Source organism: Thamnophis elegans, chromosome 2, assembly GCF_009769535.1.
Source record: "Thamnophis elegans isolate rThaEle1 chromosome 2, rThaEle1.pri, whole genome shotgun sequence".
NCBI classification, from domain to species: domain Eukaryota; kingdom Metazoa; phylum Chordata; class Lepidosauria; order Squamata; family Colubridae; genus Thamnophis; species Thamnophis elegans.
This window is the reverse complement of record NC_045542.1, coordinates 25,539,521-25,557,529: the sequence shown is the minus strand read 5'-3', so window position 1 is coordinate 25,557,529 and position 18,009 is coordinate 25,539,521. Positions and strand designations below refer to the sequence as shown.

The window sequence follows — 18,009 nt, the reverse complement described above, 5'->3', positions numbered from 1 at the left end:
TGTTCCAAAGAGTGAGTGCCAGGGGTGGGTTTCAAAATTTTTAGCAAGGGTTTCTCTGCCTGGTTGCTGGATGGGCGTGGCCATAGTGGATGTGGACTAGTCAGCCTCCTACACCACGGCAAGGGATGGGGAGATTGCCCTCCCCGGGCTCCAGAGGCTTTTCTTGAGCTTCTGGGAGGATGAAAACAGCCTCCCAAGCTCTGGATGCCAGAAACGGGTCCCTTTCCGGCTTTCTCAAACTTCCGGTAAGCCTGTTTTTCACCCTCCCCAAGCCTCTGCCCTGCACTTACCTGCACCCAAAATGGGTCATGTGGGAACTCCTGGGAGGGAGGGGTGTGCCAGCCAAGAGTGGGATTTTGGGGTTCTCTGAACTGCACAGAATCTTAGTTAGAGGTTTTCCCGAACCCCTACGAACTCCCAGCAGCCCACCTGAGCTTGGTACCATGACAGAAAAAGCTCATTTCCTGGGTTCCCAAGATGACATTCCTTAAGTGGCAGGAACCATGTCTCATACCAGATCTAATGGGATGGGTAGAAGTGTTTGGGGGGAGGGGGCCCCAACAAATAAACCAGTCCCGTAACATGCTTTAATTTCTAAGGATCAAGAGAGGAATTAATTACAAGATACAAAATTGTGTCATCTATGCAGAAAGAAAGAAAAAAGATCCTGAGCTGTAGAGAAACTATAGTTATGATTATCATCATAAATATTATTTTATAGAACATATCAAAAGATGCCAAAGACACGACTTGCTCACATGCCTGCTGTTCTCCATATGTACATCCAACCATCCTTTAATGCCAAGTGTTAAAGAATATTGCTGAATTGATTTAAGATACGATCAAGTAACTTTGCTGGAGAGATTAGGTAACCAATTAATTTCATTAACAACACAGCTAGGCAGTATTTCTAGATGTATACAGAGCTTTCAGAAAGACCAAACAATAGTGACATACTGCAAAACAAAGGCACATCTGTTTTACAAATTAACATGTGTTTGAAATCAGATTTACTAGCTGGAGATAGGCCACATTACACTATTGTTTAATTTTTTCAGAGTTGAAGGCAGCTTGAAAAATGTAACACTGCTGAAAAGGAAAAATTCATCATACTGTTACTCCTGCTATGAAGGTATTGCAAATGATTGTGATATTTCACAAACCTGCTCACTCTGCCTGTTAGCAGGAATAGTAAGTCAAAAGAAAGATTTGTTTGGCCTCACACTATGGGATACAACACTTCTAAGTCACATTCAACTGGTTTAGAAAACACTTATTTGCCTTTTTTTAAAAACAACCCAGAAGACTGTACTTCTAGTAGAGTTTTTAAGATCGTGCTTTCTAAACTTATCAGAAAACTTGTATTTCCGTGATTCCCATGATATCAGAAACACAAAATTAATGAAATAATCTTAATTATTTCATTAATTTTTCTCATTTTTCAATATTAATATAGTTCATATAAATCGCACCATATAAGCCTTAGTACACCATTTCAAAAATTAAATGACAATCTTCATTTTCATGAGGCTCATTACGTATAAAGTTGTCTTACCTGGGGTTTTTATTGTTCAAACTGAGAGCAATCTCATTAACAGCGTGAGGATGTGACATGACCAAATTGAATCCATACTGGAAGGGAAAGAAATGTATATAAATATTAGAAATTATAAGAAACAGTCAACTAAACAAATAGCCTTATTTAAAATGTAACACATATATCTACATATATCTGAATGTCAGAACTGAAGAAGCTTCTTGGATGAGAAGCAAAACATCTTCAAGGAAAAACAGTTGCCTTTTGAAAAAGTACCTTTGGGACAGCCATGACCTGCATGACTCAGAATCTCTATAGACATGTAGTGTCTATAAAGAGAGGTGGTTAAAGAAAGAGAGAAGTGAGAAATGTAAACAACAGACAACAGTATATGAAGCACTGTGCAAATCTGTTGGAAACAAGGATGGTTTACAACAATAAAAAGGTATGGAGAAATACATAGAAAGCTGTTTACGTAAAGTAGATATAAACAGTTTCCTTTTTTGCCCCTCTTGACATTATTACTATTATTTTTGGCTTCTTTTAAATTAATATATTTCTGTACTCTGCATTAAGTTAATTATCTTGAAAAGGGATGTTGCAATGAGTAGGCAGGCATATATGGTTGGTTTTTAAAAAAAAATCATTTTATGTAAATAAACAAATTATTAAGTCCTTCAAAATGTCACATATAGCAGAGCTTCGTTACACATAAATCTGACGCATAGTTAGATAGCTACAAATTATCATACAGAATACTCGGATAATAGGGAGGGAGAAGTAAAAGAAAAAGAAAAGGATATTAATTTAACAAAGTGTAGTCATATCAACCCCACCTATCTCTTTGAAAATACACTATTTAGTGGTGGTGTTCCCCATCTTCTGACACTCCGTTTTCAAGTAAATTATTTAGACAGAAGGGAACATTTAAGGCATAGTTAAGTGAAATTCTTTGTTGGTACTGACATTAGAGCAGTGATGGCGAAACTGTTTTGGCTCCCGTACCAAAAGACGGGGAAGCACAGGGAGATCATGCGCTGGCGTGCCACACCCATAATGCTATGCACGTGACCACCGCCTGCGCGTGCATGCGCGCGCGACCAGCCGCCCACTTTTGCTGTGACCAGCAACTGCTTTTGTTGCAGGTTTTTTGCCCTCCCCAGGCTCCAGAGGCTTTCTAGGAGCCTGGGGAGGGTGAAAACAGACTTCCCCCCTCCCCCTCCCTACCGGACACCCTCCAAAGGCCTCAGGAGCTTCCCTGAAGCCTTCAGAGGGCGAAAAACGGACCTCCAGGGAACCCGGAAGTTCGGGAATGGTGACTTCCGGTTTGTCCATAGGGCCGATTTTCAACCTCCGGAGCCTTCAGGGGCCTTCAGGAGGCTTCCTGAACCTCCAGTTTGCCCATAGGACTGGTTTTTCGCACTCCGGAAGCTTCAGGAAAGCCTCCGGAGGGTGAAAAATGGCCTCAAAAGAAGGCTGAAGTCAATTGGCCAGCACACGCATGCGCACTGGCCAGCTGAAAGGGCAATGCCTCATATGCCCTGACAAATGGCTCCGCCTGCCACTTGTGGCACGTGTGTCATAGGTTCGCCATCATAGCATTAGAGGATGCTACATTGCCTGGAGAGCCAAACCCAACCCAGGTTAAGTGGGGGGAAAGCTTGGGGAGAAGAAAAAACAACCATCAGGAGGCGCTGTGCCAGCAGAAGTAACAATAGGACTGAATTCCCAACCTGTTTTCTCTTCCTGCCCCCCCAAAATCTCTCAAGTGTTTGAGCCAAAAGTTCTCCTGAGGCAAAGCCAAATTATAAATGTAATAAAACGCATACACATTTAAAACTATTGATTCTAAGGCAGCAAAGTCAAATTTTCCCAAAAATTCACCACAGCCAAGCACCCGCCCCCCCAGTGTTTCTCAACCTTGGCGACTTTAAGTCCTGTGAACTTCAACTCCCAGAATCCCCCAGCCAGGACTTAAAGTCGCCAAGGTTGAGAAACACTGACCCCCCCCCAAGACCACCCCTATCCCAGCTCAAAGCCAGCGATACCTGATAGTTCATGATGGCTCGCAAACACAAGATGCACACGTGCACATCATCTTTCTGGCTCACCAGCCGTGAGTTCTTCAGAGCTTTTCTGCTGGGAAGGGTGGTGTATCTGGCCAAGAGAAGAGAGCCCTACATTTAGCAAGACCAGTAACCTCGCCAGAAGAATGCTGTCACTTGCCAAGGATGAGGTCACAGCCACAGCTAAGAAGGAACACTGAAATTAGAACCACCGGCTTCTGTCAGGAGATTTCCCCAAGATGTATGTTTTCCTTTTGGAACAGAAAAGGCTGGGTGGCCTCATACCTTCCCTGCAATCTGATAGCAACTGTTCTGAAGACCGAAGGATCCTAGAATTGCCAGATAGAAGGCATCCTGCAGCTATCCCCTCTTTTCCTATTTTGCAGATCTTGGTAAACAGAGAAGTTTGGGGCAATGAGGGAAATTAAATAAACGGGAGGGAATTTTTTCTTTTCTCCGAAGGAACTTTAAACCATTCAGGGAATTTCCCCCATGCTTTATTTCCCTATTATTATTATTATTATTATTATTATTATTATTATTATCAGTTTCTATTAGGGGGAGAAAAAAAACCCTAAAACATCCCAAAATGTTACTTTAGCAAGATGAAGGCACATGATTTTTTTTTAATCAGCCCAAATCAGGAAAAACCCAAACCAAAGCAATTCAGCTAAGTGATTATAATATTTTTTTAAAAAAACCAAGAGAACAAATAAGATTTTTGTTCATGGAAAATGATCCAAATTTGGAAGAAAATAATAGATAATTTTCTATTCCACCAGGAATAGAAAAATTAGTTAGTTCTCAAAAATGTGGCATGTAACCTAAACATCTGGGCAGCAGAGAGAAACTAAATTGAAAGCTTCAGATGTCATCGCTAGACAAGAATGTTCAGCTAAGAGAGGACATCTGCAGAAGTTATCATGATAAATTCTATGTTTTCTCCTCAAATATTCAATTCTATTCCTTTCTCTTCTTGTAAAGGAAAATGATCCAATCTGTAGTCTTGACTGAATTTCAGGAAGACACTGGACCTTTCACAGCTAGTAGGGTTATTATCCAATAGGGCATTCTAATGCCTACCATATATTTTGAATTATGGTCCCCACAATCCCTTGCTCATCATGCTTTGTTGGGATAGATGAGAGTTGAAAACCAAAATGTTTGGACAGCATCTATTTGCCTATCCTGCATTTTATCATTGTAGCAACAGTTTACCTATTCTCTCTGAGGGTACCAGTGCCATCACAGCAGATGGCTGGACTCTGCTTTTTTAGCTGCCCCTTCAAGCAAGAATAAACTCCCATGATCTTATAAAAGCAGCTGATTTACTTTGGGCTTTTTTAGCCTGAGCAAGTTGGCTTTCAGGCACAGGTTAAACTACCCACTTGCCTTCCAGCCAAAAAGGTCTGCCATGAACTACTACAGGGGTCAGCAACCTGTGGCTCTAGAGCCGCATGTGTCTCTTTCATCCCTCTGCTGTGGCTCCCTGTTGCCAGTCGGCTCCACAATTGATAGGGCTTTCAGTTAGGACGGGGAGAAGAAAAAGGATGCCGCTAGAGGAGATTCTATGGTGAGAGAACTGGACTTCTGGTTGGCTTCAAAATTGAATGGGGAGTTTCCGGTTAGGACTTTGTGGCTCTTTGAGTGTTTAAAGTTGCCAACCCCTGGACTACTACTACAGGGGCTCTTGTCCACATGCCCACACATATCTGCATGCACATAGGCCAGTATCCGGCCTGAGATGTACATCACGGTATGCTGCACATGGCACCCAATTCAAGAATACTTACCAAGGTAATAAGGACAGAAAAAAGAGAGAGAACAGGAGACCCAGCAAAGACAGGCAAACAGAGCAGGGCAAAGGACAAGGCCTGGAGCAGAGAGGAGACCTGGCCAGCTACCCACAGAGGAACATCAAGGGGGAAGAGTGGGAGTGGGAAGAAGAAATCAGCACACGGCATCCCCTGGAGGGCAGAAAGCAGGGCAGGTTTATTACTGTATGTAGCACCGCTGAATAGGATAACATACTGGAGGTTGGCGGCAAGACAGAGAGGTACATACCGGAGAGCAGACTGGCGCGCAGAGCGAGCAAGACTGTTGGCGTAGGGAGCAGACAGGGTGCTGGGGTGCTGCAGATCCTCTATGGACCTACTCCAAGATTTCAGCTTCTCTAGAGCTCCATCCTCGCTATTTTCCAGACCCTCAAAATCAAACCTGGAGGGCAGACAGGGAACATACACCATACACACAGGGAAGCTTTAGGGCAAAAGCTGGCACAGAGGAGTCAAGCTCTGGATTCCCCAAAGGATGAGTGTTTCTGCAAGCCACAAGTCAGCAACATGGAACATAACAAGGTGTGAATGGACAATCAAATGTCCACTCAGTAAGTAAAATCTCAGCATACAAAAATCACTGCTGCACACAGAAATTCCTAGGGCAATTTTACAATATGGTTACACCAATACAGAAGCAACAGTAAGTATATTCCACACCATGGGGTGGGAGTGGGGTGAATTTGTATTAAATACAGTCTTTTTTGGCGTCACCTTGTGCCTGCAGTCAGTTGTCCTTCATAGACTAAGGTGTTTGCATTAGGATACAACTAAATAGCTTGATTTCAGGCATATATCTTGGTAACAGCTGGTTCCATTTGTGCTGAATTCTGGATGGAGTTACTGTTTTATAATAGATTTCTGGAGCAGCTGAAGCTTTGTTAAAGGAAGGAATAGTTTTCCCAGTTGGATGCATTTTCGTAAGTCATTTTTATTATGTTCTTTAAATCTGTGAACAGCAATAAGCCAATACTGGCTCCTGGTCTATTTAAAAGATCAAAAAAATGAACTTTGGAGTTCTAAACAACCTGGGATGAAGTTATATGAAAAATCCTCTTGTCTCAGACTATTTCTGAGTGTTGAGATCTACAAATCCTTTCTAGATTTCTGTCTTTTTCTACAGTTACAGCACTCTCACTTTAGGGCTTTCGCATAGAGCAGCTCTGGTAAAGCCTTGTATTTTGATGAAGTTCAATAATCCCCCTAAATCACACCTTTATAGTACAATTCAAATCCAAATATAAGCTACTTGCACACAATGGTGTGTTCAATTAGATCTGCTCAATTCTTTTATATTTCAAGAATGGAAGAGCTAAGAATGCAAGTTTCAGCTATCTACTTTTTATTTTTTTGGCTAGATCAACAATTTCAAAAATGAAGATACTGGAGAATTGGAAGAAAAACAGTCAATTTCTGAAAAAAGGGCTTTTCACTTACCTTTGATGCCTCCCAATATTTGAGGTTTTGTCCTTAGTCAGGGCCCCGCCAAAATATCTATTTAGGACTAGGTCAAACTATACTTGCTCATACCATTCTCTGTCATGAAATCTGCTTTTGTCACAAGAGCTTTTTCAAGCATATAATATGTGACTATCTTAGTTCTATTTATATTTCTAAAATGATTTATACTATGGGCATCAGTGGTGGGTTTCAAAATTTTTTAGAACATCTTCTGTAGGTGTGGCCTACTTTGTGGGAGTGGCTTGCTGGCCTTGTGACCAGGTGGGAGTGGCTTGCCGGCCATGTGACCAAGAGGGAGTGGCTTGGCATTTAGCAACCAAAATGTTGGCTCAGAAATTCTGGCATTTGAAGAATGCAAGTCTTAAAGCTGTCAAGTTACAAGACCCTTGCACCCCTAACCCTTTAGAAAAAAACCCAGGGGTGTTCAAACTAGACAACTTTAAGACTTCTGTACTTCAACTCCCAGAATTCCTCCTCCAGTCATGTTGGCTCAGGAACTCTGGCATTGAAGCAATGGTGGATTTCAAAAATTTTTCAAACCTACTCTGTGGGTTAGCATTCCTCACTTGGATAAGAAATTTATTGTATGATTTATGGATTAAGGCATTAAAAAGGGTTGAAAAGGACAGGGAAAGAATAAGATGGCAATTCGATAGAAAAAGGGCTAAAACCATAATACTATGCTTTCTTCTTTTTTTCCTACCTTTTTCCTTTGTTTTTCCTTTAATTTTTTGGTAATAATATTAATAAAATATTGAAAAAGAAAATAGATTTAATGCATTGTAATTGTATTTTGTGTGTGTGTGTTTGCATACAGATTCAGACAGATAGAAAGAAAGCAAATAAGAAAGCCATCACTATGAAAAGCCCAGTAACATGAGCTGATAAACTCATCTAGTATCAAAAATAACAAACTTAGAAGTTACCCTGAATTTCTCCTGTTAGCCGTGTTGCTGCTGTTTTAATGCTGTTTTAATACTGTTTTAGTCTGGCTTGGGCTACTCCCTGTTTTATATTTTTTGGATTGTTTAAAATAATTCACTCCAAGATCTCTGCTTCCTGAGAATGGGATAATTAGTGGGGGGATGAAATAAGCAAGCTGTCAAGGCAGAAAGATCAGGATAAGAATTTATGAGGATAAGGAGACAACTTCAAGAAAATTCACCTTCCAGTCAGAACTAGTTTGGATAGAAATTGGCATCTTTGCAGATTGCCTCATGCTCCCCCATACCTGATAAAGAGATACGCTACACGTACATACCATTAGCTCTCTTGTCTGCTGAGCCCTTGGGACTTCACTAGCAAAGACATTTGGGCAAATTCAAGGTGAAAGTGTCCCAACAGAAGCAAGAACAGAGCCGGTTAGGTCTCTGGAGTGTTCCTCAAAACAATTGCCAGGAATTTCTTTCCTCTTGTTTTGATATCCTTTGGTCTTTCTTTTCATGTTACCTAAATATTATTGCAAAATGGAATTTTATGGCCTTTCCAACTAATTCTTGAGGACTCTGGGGACCAGTTTAGGCCATCTGTTGGAGGCTTCATGAACAGTGGGATCAAAGCAATTTGCCGTTTATTATTGTAACAGCAAAGCATCTCTCCAAACCCCTTTTAAAGCCATCTTTCTTATATTCTCTTGTCTCTCAACCAAGCAGCAGACGGAAGAAGGAAAGATTTACATAAGCCTTGAAATTAAGCCTCAGAGCCACATATTGTCCTACATCTAGGACGTCCTGTGTGGATCATGCATTTAATAGAACTCCAGATACTTTTTTTGAAGCAACAAAAAGAAAGGTAGACAACAATATCTTTCACTTGCTGCACTTTTGGCTAATATTTCCAGTTTCAGTTCAGAAAAGTGGAATGTACCGTATTAATTATAATGTAATTAACTAATGAAATGCCAGACAATTAGCTAATTCTCATTAATATGCACCTGTCATTTTTATTTATGTTGTTAGTCTACCAAGACATACATGCCAAGCAGCCAGCACATTTTTTCTCGTAAGTACCTCTCTAATCAGGGGTGAAATGCTCTGAACTCTGCTTGCTTCACTTCGCGCATGCGCACCGCAGGCTCTAAGAAGCTTTTTCTGAGTCTGCAAAGGTAAGTAGAACAACAGGGGGACGGACAGATGGACAACTGCTGTGCCGCATGATTTACATTAGCTAGAAAGCAGGGTTTCCTGCTTTTTAGGGAATATAAATCACGCAGCACAGCTGATTGTTGCACAGCTGATTGTCGGAATTTTTAAAAAACTTTTTTAAAGCATTTTTACTAACTATTCGCCTGAATGGATAGTAAAAAAATACTTTTAGAAGTAAAAGAAAAGTTCCAATGTTCAGCTGTGCCATGCAATCATCGGAACTTTTTTAAAAACTTTTTTTTAGCATTTTTTTACTACCGGTTTGGGTGAACCGGCCCAAACCGATAGCATTTCACCCCTACCTCTAATGCAAACTACAATGTGAAAGTGGCGGCTAGGGAGACCTCCATAAGGAAAAGAAAGCCTGGCACGGAAAGTGATGAAAACAACATGTAAATTCTTCTCTGTCTGGGAATCTGAATGAGATTAAGGGCCCCACATATAAAACCAAAATGTCACCATCCACTCGATATGTAAACCTCATGATGTCTTCTTATAACTGGCACTCTTAAGAATGTATATGATACCAACATGAAATATCTACATAGGAAGGGAATATTGTGAAGAAGGAAGAAGAACCAGGGCATCTCGACAATAACACAATGACTTACATCACTGCACATTGAGCGAATGAGAGGTAGTCCACCAGCACATCCAGGCCTTTGTTTTCATCGTTGAGAAATTCACGCACCCATCTGCAAAGAAACAATAAGAAAAAAATGTCTCCAAAATGTTATTATTCCAGATGTTTTCTGATGTGACTTACTGACCGTCTTCAAAGTGAAACCGGGGCACTTTTTAAGGTTTATCCTTCCAATCAGTTGTCCTCAACCTAATAAGACAACAATTTCCAGGATTTCCAGCTGATGGAGGATTGCCTCTTTATACTTTCAAATAGTGTGTAAAGAAAATTCCAAAGGTGCTTCCCCTCCCCCCCTGCATTTCTGGTTTCAAAGAGGGGTTAAAGAGGCCATCTATGTCAAAATTGAACATCCCTCTCTCAACAGAGGGGGAGGAACATAGACATAATCTATCTCCAATCTACAACAGTCTTTTCAACAGTTCAAAGAAGGCTCCACACCCATTCTCACCACTCAGGTGACCTTGATGCCACAGATAAATCTCCAGGTGACCTTAATGACTCGTTAAAAGAATGCAAATGACCAGAATTATACTCTCTGCAAGGAGTATAAATCCTTCCATTCTCCACCATCCAGTCAGAGCTTCAGTATTTCATTGAATGATGCCTTCTACCTAATGTAATTTTCTCCTCTTTTCTTCTTCTCAGTGTCTTTATTTCACAGGTTCACACTGCCGTTTCATCCATTTGATTGTGGCAATTCAAGTAACTGCAACTCTCAGGAATGAGAACCCAAGTTTATATGCACACTGAAAAATGTAATATTTTGGCTAAAACTGATCCTATCCTCTTCCTCCTTCTTGTTGGTTCTTCTGTTTCTATATTTTTATAACCACTGCTTACTCTTGATTATACCTAATCTTGTTTTATATTAAGATTTCAGGATGGATTTTGCCTAAAAAGGCAAGATATTAATTAGTTATAAATTAGACTAGCATTCCCCAACTTTTCCAGCTTTGGGGACGGGGGAGGGAGATGGGATGGTTCCTTGTAAGCAATGGGCAAGCATGTACGTGTGCACAGCTCCATTTGTGTGAGCGGTGGGCACACACGCTTGCCGCTTACATGAATGATGCGTGCACATATGCGCTTGCCCACTGCTCATGCAGGCTCATGCTTGCCCCCCACTTCAGGCAGCCCACTTCTGGCCCAGTAATAGGCCACAGTTTGGGGACTTGGGACCCCTGAATTAGATGGATACTTTGGGCATATAGAATCTTACACAAAAATCAAATTCACCGTCTCCTGCAAAGTGCTGAATTAGTACTTAAAGCAGGGTTTCCAAAACTATGAGGTATATCCAGGGGTGAGCTGCTTTAGGTTCGCCTGGGTTCGGGAGAACCCATAGCTAATGTTATGGCTGGTTTGGAGAACCTCCAAATCCCACCTCTGGCTGGCCCCACCCATTACACCCCACCTCTCCCACCTCACCCCTCCCCTCCCAGGAGTCTCTATTCAGTCCGTTTTGGATGCGAGGTAAGTGCAGGGCCCACATGGAGGTTTTTTTGGGGGGTGGGGGGGGGAAACAGGCCTCCCGGAAGTTTCAGAAGGGCCTCCAGAGCCCAGAGGAGGCAGTTTTCACCCTCCAAAAAAGCTCAAGGAAAGCCTCTGGAGCCTGGGGAAGGCGAAACCCCCCCCCCCCATGGTGCAGGAGGCCAACTAGACTATGCTCACCATGACCACACCCACCCAGCAACCAGGCATAGAACCCATTGCTAAAATTTTTGAAGCCCACCCCTGGGTATATCGTCTTCAGGGAGGTGGTACAGGCTGAGTTCAGGGGAGGGATGAAACAGCTTTTAGTTGTATATTGTTATAATCAATCCGCATTTCCCATTATATTATTTAATTGTTCATTCCGTTATTTGGATTTTTAGGGGAGGTATGAATATTAAGATTACAATAAAGGGAGGTATGATGGCAAAATGTTTAGCAACCCCTAATTGAGATACTTGAAAACTCACATAAATGACAACAGTCTGGGAGGGCAGCCTATTCAATGAAGCCCACACTTGAAGATTCATAGAATTATAACTGGAATTGTGCATGGAAAACAAATACGCTCCAATGGGATGTCCATTCTCAATGGGAAATTCCCTCTGAAAGACTACATTTAAGTGAATGCCTATCTCCAGCCTAGACATCAGACATCAACAGTTCTCATTCTCAAATAACCACTCAAACTCAGCTTATTTTTAGGACTATGTCAAGTCTGGAGTTTTGGACTGATGTATATAAACTGGACAGGGTTCAGAGAAGACAGAAGAACATGATAAATTTAGAAGGAAATCAGCAACTATGGCCCACCCAATGTGTGTTCAGGGAGATTGTGGTAGCCCCTAGTTGTTGTAAACAAAATACTGTAACTGGTAAGGCTTTATCTTTCCATAGCAGGGAAGGGAGTGTTTGCTTAGGTTCCAAGACATCTGCTGGAGATCCCTCCCCCTCCTGGAGTCTTTGATGCAAGGAGGGAAAATGGCACGGGAAGCGAATCTGACAAATCTGTAGGCAAAGAATCAAACTGTACTTGTTGGGCAGCACCAAACAAAGCTGTGAATGTGTACGTGGAGATGTGCCAACTCAGGAACAAGAACTGCACATCACAAGAGAGAGAATGCCTGCAGCTCGTGGTTTCAGTATGTGCTGTTATTTCCTGAAGCAGCTTTGGCTGACTGCAATTTTGACCATTAATCATCGGGACCCTGAAACTCACTCACTCTCTCTCTCTCTCTCTCTCTCTCTCTCTCTCTCTCTCTCTCTCTCTCTCTCTCTCTCTCTCTCTCTCTCTCCCTCTCTCTCTCTCTCCCTCTCTCTCTCCCTCCCTCCCTCCCTCCCTCTCCACCCGCCCATTTCCTGCCTGTCTGAACTTCAGCCTCCAACCCCAGTGTGTTTCCTGTCTGATTTCAGTGGCTGCACTACTAATTTAGAGTCTTCAATGCATTTGTTGAAGGCTAAAGGATGTGGAGGAAGGAGCAAAGGCTCTCTAAGGCAAATCCCATCCTGTAGTCAGGTAAGGAAGAGGAATTATAAGCGGGTGTGTGAGTTCCTAACAGAAGAGGAAGCCACACAATTATTATTTTTTTAGGGTGTGCTTGCAGAGAGGCTTCTTTACAAATGCATCTGCTGCCGTGCCTATTCAACTACAGCTGATTGGCAAAGCACATGTTATGCATATGGGTATCCCAAGGATTTACACCAAATGTTTCTCAGTCTCTGACCTGGAGCGTCATTGTCAATTACAACAAACAGTAAAATAGATCCACCAAGCCCTTTGACAGTGCACAGTCGTTTTATGCCTTCATTGGAAGGAATACATCCTCAAGAGCATGTGGGAGACAAGGCACAGATGTGAGCGAGCCCCTGCATGCACCAGTATTCATTTATGTACGTCATGAAAACTGGGTTTAGGAAAGTCCCAAAGACTGCTTCTACCAGAAATATCAGCAATACCAACAACATTTCAGCCCCATCTGTATTAAGAGCAGAGAAACAGAGAAATGAAACGCAGTTGCCTATAGAGAAAATATACTGTTTCTCCAGAGATTCAAATCAGTGGCCCAGGGAGGTTGGGAGAAAGGAAGGAAGGAAGGAAGGAAGGAAGGAAGGAAGGAAGGAAGGAAGGAAGGAAGGAAGGAAGGAAGGCAGGCGTGAGAAATTTTGGGCAGATCCCTGCTGGGTTACATTATGGCACCACTTTTCGCCTCTAAAATTATTTGTTTGTTTGTTTGTTAAACAAAAATTACAACTTTGGAACAAACAAAATGAAAAAAAACTAACACTTGACAGGGACAATAGGCACATTAGTGCACTTACACATGCCCTGTAAACATGGGATGAGATCCACAAAAGTCGTTAGAATTAAAACTGTAAAATTTAGTAGCTTAGAAAACTGAATTAGGTAAGATATTTCAGACTCTGACAACTCTTTTACAATTTTTTTTAAAAAAGAAATCTGAATAGATATGCCTGATGTTTACATGAAAGCAAAAGAAAGCTTTAGAAAGATAGAGGAAATTTTTATCAAGGACATGTGGATTATTTGTAGCACTTGAAGATTGTCTACAAGAAGCAGGTTACCCTCCAAGATTGCATACATAAGTAAGGATTGTCTTATGTCCTTGTGTGCTTCCTTCTCCCCCAGAGAGTGAGAACCTATTTCCCCGATATCCAACCCTTTCCCCCCATCTCAATCACATCCTTCTAAAGTCTCTGCCAAAAATTCTCCTATTTCCAAGTCAGGGACACGTTCCAAATTATATTCTTATCATGGTTGTTCCTTTAAAAAACAAAACAAAGCTAAGCCTTCTGTACCAAATTATCCCTGATTCCACCCCCAGAAATGTTGAGTTCTGCAGCTAACTGCCTATTACAAATATATGCTTTTGATAATCACCAGGAATGGCAAAAAGTAATAGCTGGGAATGATGGAAATTGTAGTCAACAATATCATGATGGCATGATATTTGTTCTACATTGGTAAGCCTCACTGACAACTTCATCACCGCAATGAAACCAGGTTTTCCTTGACACACATGTTCAATTCTAATTTTGTAGACTAAGACCAGAAAAGGTTGGAAAATTATTATGGGTAATTTCCAGTTTAGTTTGCACCCAGTTCACTCCCAGTCACTTCCTTTATCCAGATGGGAGCAAGCACACCTGTCACCCAGCTCAACAAGCAGATTATATAAACGTATAAAAACCTTGGCAAACATCAAAATAGGTACATAAAGGAAATAACTGGTGGATGGGAAGGAAACATCCAATATAAAAACTGAAGCTTATTGACTGACAACATAAATTTCTGAGTTTTGTCTTGCAGAAGGAGATGTTGGCGAGCTATTCATGTCTTCTCATTATAATGTTTGGTTCTCAGTATAACAGCCGTCCCATAAATAGCTTCCATGATTCACTATTATGAAGCAGAAAAGATTTACATGTATTGATTTTCAGTAAAATCTGCACATATATTTTTTTTCCTCATTCTTGTAAAGGGTAATCAGAGAGTGAAATATTGTTTCAATAAATACTTATACAACACTTTGCCATTTTTCATGTCACATAGCAAAAACAATTACAGTTGTCATCATTATACAACCTGAATCTTCATTGTTGCTAATAAAAACAGCAACAACAACAACTGAAAGTTGACATTTATAATATCTTTCCTAATTGCTGAAATAATTCTTATCTACTATGAAAATAGAGGAGAGACTGCTTGCTTCAACATGGTAAACTCTTAACCAACTTTTTATATTTTCAGCGGTCTCCATATATACTTTCACTTTGACCAGTGCTATGATTAGCAGAAGGAAAAGAATATCATTTGATGCCAGAAAATTATTTGTTAATAACATTCTGGTGCTTTGGGGGAGAATACTATGCTTTTTTTCCCAGGTGGCTGGGAGAAAAAACACTCTGATAAATAATAGCACACCTAGCTTTCTAATCCAGGACAGTTCTAGCAGAAGAGTCCAAACTAGATTTTTTTATAAAGGGCTGATTGATACAATACTTTCAATTTTCATTGTTCGTATTATAGACTGCATGGCAATTTTTCCATCCCATTAAATAAAATTAGTAGCTTTTAAATAGAATTGGTATGCTGCTTAAAGAGGCAGTTGGAGTGAACTGAAGAGGTTAAAGTCTTAGATTAAGATCAGAAAATTCCAAATTCAACTTCCCATTTTGTCTGAATGGCTTTGTGTCAGTTATTGTCTTTCAGCCCAATTCTACCTTTCAAAGTAGAGCTGAGGATAATATGGCTGAATCACACCTCTAGCAGTTTCTAAGGCTATGGAAAAAGATGTGTTTATTTTTAAGGAGCTTCTAGTGTTCTTTTTCCCTTACACACACACACATATGTACACATACATATAGACCAGGGGTGTCAAACTCGATTGCATTGAGGGCCGCATCAGGGTTGTGTTTGGGCTGGGGGGGTTGGGGGGAACATGGCCAGGGTGGGCATGGCCAGCTCAACATCACTAGTGATGGGGGCGCCTATGGTGGCCCGAGTACTCTGCTAGCGAAAACAGGCTCTCAAGGTCTGTTTTTGGCTGCAACAGCATCCTGCACGCAGCCCTCGCAAACTCCATTTTCACTGGCAGAGTCACCGCAGGCCAGTTCTCTGCTGTTCCAAGGGTGGCCCCGCGGGCCAGATATAAGCACCCCATGGGCCAGATCCGGCCCTCGGGCATTGAGTGACACCCCTGATAGAGATTTTTTGTAGTTTTGTAGTTTTATTGACATTTATAGGCCGCCCTTTTCCCTGAGGGGACTCAGGGCGGCTTACAATCAATGGGAAGGGAGTGTAAGACAAAACACAAGAAAGAAAAAAAATGTGAATAAAAAAAATAAACCGATAAAACACAACATTCATTCAGCATTCGGGTGGGGCGAGGTTCGGATCTTATCCCCAGGCCTGACGGGATAGCCAGATCTTGAGGGCTGTGCGGAAGGTCTGGACGGTGGTGAGGGTACGAATCTCCACGGGGAGATCGTTCCAAAGCGTCGGAGCTGCAACTGAGAAGGCTCTCCTCCGCGTAGTCGCCAGTCGGCACTGACTGGCGGATGGAATTCGGAGGAGGCCTACTCTATGCGATCTGATGGGACGGAGGGAGGCAATTGGCAGAAGGCGGTCTCTCAGATAGTCAGATCCACTACCATGGAGGGCTTTGTGAATGGTAAGTAGCACCTTGAAGCGCACCCGGAGATCAACAGGTAGCCAGCGCAGCTCACGGAGGATCAGTGTTATGTGGGCGAACCGTGGTGCACCCATGATCACTCGCGCGGCCGCATTCTGGACTAGCTGAAGTCGCCGGATGCTCTTCAAGGGCAGCCCCATGTAGAGCACATTGCAGTATTCCAGCCTAGAGATCACAAGGGCTCGAGTGACTGTTGTGAGGGCCTCCCAATTCAGGTAGGGCCGCAACTGGCGTACCAGGCGAACCTGGGCAAATGCCCCCCTGGTCACAGCTGACAAATGGTGGTCAAAAGTCAGCTGTGGGTCCAGGAGGACTCCCAAGTTGCGGACCCTGTCTGAGGGGTATAAATTTTGACCCCCCAGCCTGAGTGATGGAATATTGGCCAAATTGTTGGGAGGGAAGCACAACAGCCACTCGGTCTTGTCCGGGTTGAGTACCAGTTTGTTAGCTCTCATCCAGTCCTTAACGGCCTCAAGACCCCGGTTCATCACGTCCACCGCTTCATTGAGTTGGCACGGGGCGGACAGATACAACTGTGTATCGTCCGCATATTGATGGTATTTTATCCCGTGCCTCCGAATGATCTCACCCAGCGGTTTCATGTATATGTTGAATAGTAGGGGGGATAAGACCGAACCCTGCGGCACCCCATAAGTTAGGGGCCTCGGGGACGATCTCTGCCCCCCCCACCAACACCGACTGCGACCTGTCCGAGAGGTAGGAGGAGAACCACTGCAAGACAGTGCCTCCCACTCCCACCTCCCACAGTCGTCGCAGAAGGATACCATGGTCGATGGTATCGAAAGCCGCTGAGAGGTCGAGGAGAACTAGGATGGACGCATGGCCTCCATCTCTGGCTCTCCAGAGATCATCGGTCAATGCGACCAAAGCGGTTTCTGTGCTGTAACCGGGCCTGAAGCCGGACTGGAAGGGGTCAAGATAGCTAGCTTCCTCCAAGGTACGCTGAAGCTGGAAGGCCACCACCTTCTCAACAACCTTCCCAACAAAGGGAAGGTTGGAGACTGGACGATAGTTATTAAGAACGGCTGGATCCAAGGATGGTTTCTTCAGGAGGGGTCTCACCACCGCCGTTTTAAGTGCGGCGGGGAAGTGCCCCTCCCGAAGGGAGGCGGTAACAACCACCTGGATCCAGCCTCGTGTCACCTCACTGCTGTTGGCAACCAGCCAGGAGGGACACGGGTCCAGTATACAGGTGGAGGCGCTCACAGCTCGCATAGCCTTGTCCACATCCCCGGAGGCAACATCCTGAAACTCAACCCAGAGATGGTCTGCCAAGTTATTCCCCTGTGTCTCGGCTGGATCTGCGGGGGTGGAGTCCAAGTCCGACCGAAACCGAGCAACTTTGTCCGCCAAGAACTGGACATAATCCTCAGCCTTACCCTGCAAGGGGTCCCCTGCCTCCCTCCTATTTAGGAGGGAGCGGGTTATCCTAAACAGGGCGGCTGGGCGGGACTCGGCGGACGCAACCAAGGTGGCAATGTGTGTTCTTTTAGTTGTCCTTAGTGCCCGGATGTATTCCTTGGTGCATGCTGTCAAAAGTGCTCGGTTCGATTCGGACCTATCGGACCTCCACACATGCTCTAGGCGTCTCCTCCGGC

General features: G+C 43.0%; 1 protein-coding gene across 3 annotated transcripts in view; it reads right to left on the bottom strand.

Annotated features, from left to right (window-relative positions):
* The window catches only part of FMNL3 (formin like 3), a 112,261-nt gene that overhangs the window by 32,075 nt on the left and 62,177 nt on the right, over positions 1–18,009 (bottom strand). For 2 of the 3 annotated variants that reach the window (XM_032209396.1, XM_032209397.1), the window contains exons 5-8: positions 9,655–9,738; positions 5,668–5,820; positions 3,586–3,694; positions 1,556–1,632 (exon numbers count right to left, since the gene is read on the bottom strand). In XM_032209396.1, coding sequence (XP_032065287.1) covers positions 1,556–1,632; positions 3,586–3,694; positions 5,668–5,820; positions 9,655–9,738 — 423 coding nt within the window. The remainder of the gene's footprint in view (positions 1–1,555; positions 1,633–3,585; positions 3,695–5,667; positions 5,821–9,654; positions 9,739–18,009) is intronic. The other variant, XM_032209398.1, reaches the window with a different exon arrangement.